General features: G+C 48.7%; 1 protein-coding gene across 1 annotated transcript in view; it reads right to left on the bottom strand.

Moving 5' to 3' along the window:
• Window positions 1–8742, bottom strand: part of APCDD1L (adenomatosis polyposis coli down-regulated 1-like) — a 17106-nt gene extending 8364 nt beyond the window's left edge. The window contains exon 1 of the mRNA XM_014956038.1: window positions 8424–8742. Within this exon, the coding sequence (XP_014811524.1) occupies window positions 8424–8460 (37 nt within the window). The 5' untranslated portion in view covers window positions 8461–8742. The remainder of the gene's footprint in view (window positions 1–8423) is intronic.
• Window positions 8743–9069: the final 327 nt, after the last annotated feature.

The raw sequence follows: 9069 nt of genomic DNA, 5'->3' as shown, positions 1-9069 counted from the left end.
TCCCTAAATTTTGACCCATCCAAAAGAAAAGGGAATTTTTAAAATCAGGATGAGACGGCAGGGGAAAAAAAAAAAAAAAAAAAAAGCCCCCAGAATGTAAATATTTGACATGATGGGAATTCCTAGGGATTTTGCCTTACTTAACTGTACACAAGACTCCAAGCTGGATGTATCCTCAAACCAAAAGCTATTGGCTTGTGTCCAAATTTTGTGGCTGCTTTTCTCTCTCAAATACTCCAGCCCAGCCCCACCAGATCCAAACATCCTTTCAAGCAGGAAAAGTTCAATTCCAGACCCAAAATCTGTAGTTAGGGCACATCTCTGTTCCAAGAGCAGCATAAAGTGGCTGTCACTCATGTGTCACTCTGCAACTCAGCCCCTGGTGAAGCACATCAGAGCAGCTCCTCTCCCCATCACGATAGACACAAATTAACTGCTCTATAGACTTCTTGGGCAGGAGGAAGGAATTATTCACAATTCATCTTCAAGACAAAAATACTCATTCATAGGAAAATCTAAAAAGAATCCCCAACTGTGATCTCCTCCACGCACTCATTATCCCGCCTGTCTGTATCGATTAACCACAAGCCTTTCCAGAGAGCTCCCCAGAACAGCACTAGACAAAACAGTATCTTTTTCCAGCTTTCCGGTGCCTGCTGCATCCAAAGCGCCGGCTCCAGGTCCCGGAGCGATGGGGCTGCAGAAGGGATGCCAGGAACCGGGAACAGCGGCCGATGCTGGAACCAGCGGGAGCTGGATCAAGCCTCGAGACAGCAGCACACACTGACCAGCTGCTCCTCACACTAATCTGTACAAGGGCTTCCAGAAAAATCAGACCCACAGCATCAAATGATAGAAAAGCAGAACTGGAAATTCTTCGCAAAGTGAATTTTTGGTAAAATTAAGATGAAAGATTTCTAGGCCAGGGCCAAGCCTGAAAATGAGAGCCTGGCTGCTGTGTGCTCCATAGTCAGACCCACTTCGCACCTTCAAAGGAAAAAAACACCAACTGGGACAGAAATACTGGAATATGCCCTGTTGGAAACAGATCTTGTTTGTGTTCCTCCAAGCAGATTGACTTTGGAAAAAAGCAAAGTTGAGTCACACATCTGTTTCTTTGCAAATGGAGGAGAAAATGCATACATTACAGTTTGCACCAAATTAGTTACTGTAGATCAACTCTTCTCCAGAGCTAGATTGCTTAAGCTGTTACATGTTATTGCCTCCTATGGCCAGAATTTATTATTCCCATTTATAATTCTAATGTTTCAGTTAGTCACCCATTCACAGGGATAAGATCAGTGCCTGAAGTCATGGAGCATTACACATTTCTTCATTTAGAGATGACATAAAACCTTTGATATTTTCTGAGGAATGTTCAGACTGGAATGAAATGGACGATAAGAAATATATCAATATATTCTGCATAAGCAAATTATACTTATCCACACAGACTTCATTAACAGAGCAAAATAGTGTTTCTTTAGCATTTTTCGCTCCTGAGAGCACACAGAATGGGTTTTGGGTTAGCCACCACAAGAATAAACATTCTTTTAAAAGCAAAGACAATGTTTGTATTTAACAATTCAGTTTTTCTTGCATTTGTGTGGAGATTAAGATATTGATGCTTTAATTCACTCAGAATAAGGCATTCCCAAAAGAACAATTATGTGGGAAGAGATACATTCTACATTATAATATTATAAGTTATAAAACTCACATATAGCCCACTGGGGGTGGAAAACTGTATCACAGCAGAACTTTTCATGTTGCGTATCGGCAAACTGAACCTAGTTCAGTACGGGACTTAAGCACATGCTTAAGTCTAATTGGTTTCAGTGAAACTTAAGCATGTGCTTGAAATTAAGCCAGTGCATGAGCATTTTTCCTGATTAGTAATGCCTCCCTGAATCGAAGCCAGAATGTGGTCAAGTGGCTGAGGGAGGATGCCAGCACTTTCACTGGAGCACTGTCTGGCTTCTGGAAAAGTATTTCTATTATTCGTCCCTTCCCTTATTTTTCTGTAAAAGGAGTATAATTACATATAGCTGTTTCACCAGTCTGATGCTCAGTTCATGCTATTTGTAAAATGTTTTGAATTCACTAGATGTTTCTGAGCTATTCTTTTAAGGGTGGCCCAATAAATGTACCACGTTAGCTATCACTGTAGAGCATCACCTGGAGCTTCCTGTGCAAACGCAGCATCACCAGATATGAAATGCTGCAGATCCTGAGAGAGGACTCAGCTAACTCAAAATTCCCAAGCAGCTCAGGATTTCAGAGACATTTTCAAAACACAGTTTCAGTACATACTTTCAACACATTGGCCAGCATGTTCAGGCACCATGTTCTGTGGCTTTAGCCTGGCTTTATTCTGAGGCTGTGATCATTGCCTAATTTGTCTCATGTCTACAATTAAAACAGCAAAGGACTTGTGGTGAGTTGGTTGCAGGTTTTTAAGGCACTTGGGAATCAGAGGAGTCCCAGGGCTCCCCTCCCCACACACCACCTCCACACACCCCTCCAGCAGAGGGGCAGTTAACGAGGAGAGGTAAGAACTAATGGGGTAACTGCTATGCACCTTCTTGCTTTTGGCATCGACAAGCACTGAAAAACCAAATGGGTTCAGGCTACACTAACACATCCTGCCTTGTGTTAAACTCTGGTATTGTCGCAGAAGTTTGGCACAGGGGAACAGATAACCAAAAAGCAAAGGAAACTGAAGGAAAGATGCCAGAGCTCTTTTACTTGAACACTGGTGAAAGTTTAAATTATAATTTGGTGAGATAGGTGAGACCACAATGAGATGACCTCTAATCCCCTGGGTATGCAGATTGGTGAGAACACTTGGGGGAAAATATTTATTTTCAGAAATGAGAGCAAACCAACCCAGGCCAAGCTGAACAACACCCCGGGGTACAACCGTGACTCAGATAAACTCTAACTGGAATTCATATTCTTAACAAATGGGAAGTATTACCTCTATCTTCCTCCATTTAGATGAGATGGAAACTCATTAGAAAATACAGCACATGGTTTTGAAATTAATGGCACATCGTCATTTTGAATGTATAAAGCACCCGTGTAGTTTTGGCAATTCCCTTGAACCCCTGCACAGACATTTTATTAGTGGCTATCGTGGCCCTTTTTAATAGTGATGGCTAAGCATATTTTTTCCTGGAGTGCTTTGAAGAGCGGAACCAGTAATCAGACCATGGCTTGGCTATAAAATGCCAACCTCAATTTGAACATCTAAATCACTCCCATGGACCATGAGTGCAGAGACGACCACCCACCACAGCCCATTAACATAAATATAGCATTTATCCAAAGCAAAATGAGCAACTGGAACTGGCGGGAGTCAAGAGCAGAACAACAAAAAAATGATGCGGGGGTGGGAGAGATTGGGTTACGAAGCAAGATTAAAAGAGCACGTAGCCTGGTTGAGGGACAGCCGGGGTGAGATAGACATGATAACAGTCTATAAATATTCACAAAGCACAAACACCAAGGAAGGGAAGGAATTTCTCGCAGTGAATAAAGAGGTTCTGTTGGGAGTGAATGAAGAGAGGAAAAAATGCGGCTTGTGTGTCAGGGTGAACTTTTTGAGGCACAGTGGAGTGGGCAGCGTAAGCCCACTCGCTTGGCAGGATTCTGAGGGGCTGAGCAGAGCCTTAGAGCAGGAACAGCCCGCGCCGGGCAGGGAGTCAGGGGGATGCGCTCAGCGGCCTCTCAGTCCCCGCTGCCACGGGACAGAGCTCTCTCCCGGGCACACACGTTGTCCAGCCCTGCGCCGGGGCAGAAACGGGGGCTGGAGGCAGAAAGGGGTTCAGGTGCACATTGACACCAGTGACTGCGAGAGGCACTGACCTGCTGGGCACAGCGGGGATCCCGCTCGGTCCCTGCAACACCAGGTACGCGCCGCTGAAAATCCAAGCCCAGGAAACTAAATTATATACCCACTAAAGCAAGAACAATCCTTCTGTCCTCTACTTAGCACCTAACACAACAGGTCTCTTGGTGCTGCTGAAACAATACGGTTTTTACTAATAAAAATAGGATCTAACAGGATCTAATAGTCTGAGGCTGCTTGGCTCTGGGAAGCCAAGGATGAGAAGGGCATTCAAAGCAGTTGTAGCGGGAGGCATCCTCAGAAAAAAATCTCTGCAGGAAGGTGGTAAACTGATACACAGCCCACACCAGAAATAAGCACATGTTTGACTTAGAATCACAAGTGACCACAGAAAAAGGTTACTTGTTCAGCTGAAGCACAGAATTAAAGTTACTTCTAACATGTGTTTTGGGGTCTGGGTGTGGTTTCTAGATAGCCTGAAATTTCAGTCTACTGTTTTGCCTGTCAACATTAGCCAAGTTTTGATGTGTTCCAGTTCTCTTAAATGCTGCCGACAGATGCTAAAATCAAAGTTGACATTCAACCTACACGCTGCATAATCTAATAACGGGACTCGCGCTACTCAAAACTAACAAAACTCAAGAGCTTTTTTTTCAACAAAACTTTGCTGTCATTTTTATTTTCATCTGTCTTTTCCAGGGAGTCTAACTGGGAAAAATGATTTTTTTCTCTGAAAAAGCTTCTTTGAAAAGTTTTAAAACTAAGATGTCATTGTATTTCTGTATCGACATGGGGCACAGAGACACCTAAAAGCCATTTAGACCTGCCAGTGCCCAGCAGCCGTGGGTGCTGTAAGAATGTGAAGAGGGTGAATCCAACTGTCTCTGTGGGGAGGCTGGCACACACACTGATCTCAGAGCGCAGGGTGATCACCCACTTCCGAAGGTCTCTGTCTTGACTTACACAAGGCCAAAATGTCACACATTTGTCAGTGTTTCTTATTAACCCAGCAGAAACTGCAGGGGACTTTTTCAGTGGTCGACCAAAGGGGTACACTCAAGTTTAAAGCATTATTTTCAAAACTACACTCAATCAAATCTCTTCAGACGCTGGGGGTGAGCCTTTTCCTGTTGGTGTATGTACCATCACACCGGCTGTAAGTGGGGAGCCGCTGCTGCACCAATCCCAGTGTCTCTCTAACCATGCTGAGCTCCACTGCTGCACTCTCAGCTTCAGCTGAACTCAAGCTGTGATGATTTAATAAGCTATTCACTGGAAATGAGAAAACATCATATGAAAGACATGATTATCACACCATCACCCTGCAAAACCTCAAAAATAATGATGGATTTCAACCCTTTTATCACTTAACACTCTGGAGCTTCGGCATTTCAAATAGGCATCAGAGTTTCTTTTCTAATGCACAGAAGCAGACCTTTCCTAATTTTGCATTTTAGAGCATGAGACCTCTTAAATCCTTAAAGAAAATAAAACCACAGAGTGCAGACTTACTAACCTCTCAGGTTTTACACAATTTAAACTAGGTAGAGATGGAGCTGTTCTATGAATCATATTTTCAGTTTCTGGCAGCACTGGTAGCCTACAGAAGAAGGGTTATGTATTAAAATTCTCTCTTTCTCACTGCCAGTGTCTTTGTATTATTGTATGTGAGATGCACCATCTTAAAATCATGAAGTTAGAAACTCTCTGTTTTCATAGCTTTACCTTCCTTGGCAAATAAATAAGAAAAGCAAATGAATTGTGTAAGAGCATTGCATAGGTGCTTCCGAATTCTGAGGTTGATTTTAGCAGCAATGGGATCTCATGCATGAAAGCACTGTCTTTATAGATGACATATGCTATGTTGTGGGGAAACACAGGATCCCATTGAAAGCAAAATCTCTTTCCAAACTTTGTTCTGCCAGATGCAGCCTCCCCTAGCATTGGATTCCAGCTTTGGTTTTCTTCACAGCAATTTCTGGCTTTTGAAAATCTCCTTACTCAACAATTTGTGCTTGTGGGGAAAATATAGAAACCACACGATATTTTTTCACTTGTGCTTTTTTTACATCTCAGGCCTGTTTTTATCTATATCCATATTCTTTGAAACATGGCTAACCTATAATTATGGAAAGAACAAATAGAGTTGTATCACACGATCCAGTAGAATACATTAGTTGTTGATTTTTTGGCCAGCTTGAAAAATGAAGAATAAAATCCACCAACTTGGTAAAAATAAATTAGCTAGGTAAACATTGCCCAAACACATATCTGAATCAACAACAATGATGTTAATTTGATCATCAGCACATATACTTGCATGTGTAAACACACTCCTCTCTGTATTGAATGAACTACTATCATTTATGGGATTCTCTTCCTAATCTTGTAATTGAATGCAATTGCTGATCTTGTCCTACCCCAACACTGTAATTTTCAACCTTAAAAATAAGAATAGATCTTTTATGTTAAAGCCATGTCAGAGGAGCTACACATGAAAAATATCAGCGTGGTGTTATTGGAATGTAAAGACTTTAATGAAAGCTTAGGTAAAACTCAGTAAGTCTCTGGGGACATTTCCAGGAATGAGTGATTCTTTGCTGGAGGAGACTCCAAAATCAGATCCAGTTACCTAACTAAAGTGCTTTTTCAACTAATTATGCACTGGTGTCACGCTCGTGCTGATGGTCGGTTTTAGGCAAAATACAGCATGCCAGTCTTGCTCACGGTGAAGTCACTGGCAAACCTTGGTTTGATTTCACTGAGCTCTGGATCTGACTTAGCTATTTAAATATAAGTTTTAAGGTCCAGCTTCTGTTCTTACTGAAGTCAATGGAAATTCTCTCACTGACATCAGATGGAAGAAACACAGGGTTGAAATTAGATTCAAGAAATAAGTATTCTAATTAGACTTAAGTGAATAACCTTACATAACGCAGTGTAACAGACCTCTGAGCAGAGCAACCTGAGAAAGAAAACATATATTTCTTATCCTGTTAAGCCTTATCTTTGAGGAACAACATATGACAAAGACGCCACATAAGGAGAACAGCAAAGTAACAGAAAAGATACCAAGAAGTACCTTGCCTAGAGATTTCTTCCTGCAGTCTGGACCTTTACTCTTAACACAAGTAATGTCTGGTGGCTGTCACTAACAATTCTCTCGCAATGATCACTAAACGAAACCCTGAGCTGGAGAGACAAGTCAGCACGGTGCTTTGCTGCCCCAAACCTCAGGTGAGTAATCTAAGTGGCAGAAAGGACGCTGGCAGCAGGAACCCAGGTGTCTGGATTTCCAGTGCCCAGACCGTAGGGGGTGCCTGGGCACCCTCCCACCTTCCCTTCACCTGCCCCTTCTGCTCAGGGTGTGGGGTCTCAGCTGGGGGTCCCCCCTTGCCTTTCCTAGGAAAAGACTCTCTCCAAGGATGGAGGAGCCTCAGGCTCTGCTCCTTGTCGTAAACAGACATCATTTTGCCTTTTTTCACAGCACAGTTGTCTTTGTTCTCTCATATGGTCCCTTAAGACAGAGCGTTTTCTTCTAAAACCGTTCCAAGAAGTGTGGGGTTGAGGGACGCCTTTCTGAAAAGGAGCCGCAAAGATGCAGCCCGCGCTGCTGCGGGGTCCGTCCGCGCAGCTGGGGCTCGTTGGCGCGGCCCCGGAGCAGGAGACGACCTGTGAAGCCGTCCCTTGGCGGGGCAGGTGCTGGATCCTCCCATGGATAATTCCCAATGAAACGCTTCTGGATCTAAACCCAGCCCAAGTGCTCGCCCTGCCCGCCCCCCGCTCCCCCCCCGGCAGGAGCGACCCGCAACGGGGAAAGTCCGGCAGAGGATGGGGGTGACAGCGACCCCACCGCCCCAGCAGCCTCGGGCGGGGGGCAGAGGCTGAGCCGCAGCCCGACACCGCCCGGGGAGCCCCCGCCGGACTCCAGCCCTGCTGGCGGCTCCACCGGCCGCTCCGGAGCGGGGACGGGAAAGGCTGCGGGGAAGCCCCTCGGCGGGGAGCGGTTGCCCCCCTCCCCCCCGCTTCGGCAGCATTGCCGGGGCTACGGGCTCCCTCCGGGGCTCTCCCCGTCCCTCCCCTCCGCAGGCAAGCGGCGGCGGGCGGTGCGGGACAGCGCGGACGCCCCGCCCGGGCACCGCGGGTGCGCTCGGCGGGGAACCTTTCCCGGGCCGGGCGGGCACCGAGGGGACAGCGGGGCAGGGGGCGAGCCGGTGGGGCTCCGGGGCCCTCCTGGCCAGCAGGGCCGGGGGCGGCGGGGACCGCCGGGGGACCCCCGAGCCGGCCCCACGGAGAGCCGCCCCGCAGCCTCCCCGCACGCTCCCTGGAGCCCCCGCTCCCCGCTGGCCATTGCCCCGCGCCCTCTTTGCGCCCTCCTGGCCCTTCCTCCGCACCCTCCGCACAGCCCCCTTGCACCCCAGTTCCCTGCAGCCTCCTCCTGCTCCTCCACAGCGCCCGGGGGAAGAGGGGGGGTGGCGGGGAGCCCCCTGAGGGGGCCACCCCGACTCCGGCACCCGCTCCCGCTCCCCACCACCCGCCCCGGAGCGGAGCGGCCGCCGGTGCCACCTACCTAGGAGCAGCCCGGCGAGGCACCAGCACCGGAGCATGGTGGCCGCTGTGTTTCCTCGCCCGGCGGCGGCAGGAGGGGCGGACGGCCGCCGGTGCCCGCGGGCTCAGCGGGGCGGCGCGGCCATGGGCCGCCTCCGGCGCTCCGGTGCCCGCGGCGGCGGGACCCGGCCTCGGCCCGCGGGGGGTGTCCGGAGCGGTGTCTCTGCTCAGCCCCGCGTCTGCCGAACGTGTCGGGGGGGAGAAGTAAAATATGTCTTTTTTTAAAACCCCACCAGAACCCAGCCCGCCCTCGCCGTGGAGAGCTTCCCCCCGACTGCTGATGGCTCTAATGGAGCTTGGCAGCCACAGGTTCCAGTTGCCAGAAGAGGTGGAGACTCCGCCGCCTGCGCCCCACATGCGGCCGCACCGCACACGCGGGGGGAGGCGGAGGCGGAGGAGGAGGAGGAGGAAGGCTGCCCCGCCGCGACGGCCGGTCGACGGCACCCCCGCCATGGGGCCGGCACCCCCAGCCGCGGCCGGCACTTTGGCCTCAGGGCCCACCTCTTCTCCCCCGGGGCCTGGCCCGGGTGGCATCTCTGGGCGTGGGGCGCCATAGCCCTGGAGGGATGCTCTGCGCCTCAGAGGCCCCGCGGCGGGCCAGGGCGGGT

Source organism: Calidris pugnax, unplaced genomic scaffold (assembly GCF_001431845.1).
Source record: "Calidris pugnax isolate Ruff unplaced genomic scaffold, ASM143184v1 scaffold50, whole genome shotgun sequence".
In the NCBI taxonomy this organism is placed as follows: Eukaryota; Metazoa; Chordata; class Aves; order Charadriiformes; family Scolopacidae; genus Calidris; species Calidris pugnax.
Note: the sequence above shows the minus strand (reverse complement) of the source record. Positions and strands in the feature narration are given on the sequence as shown.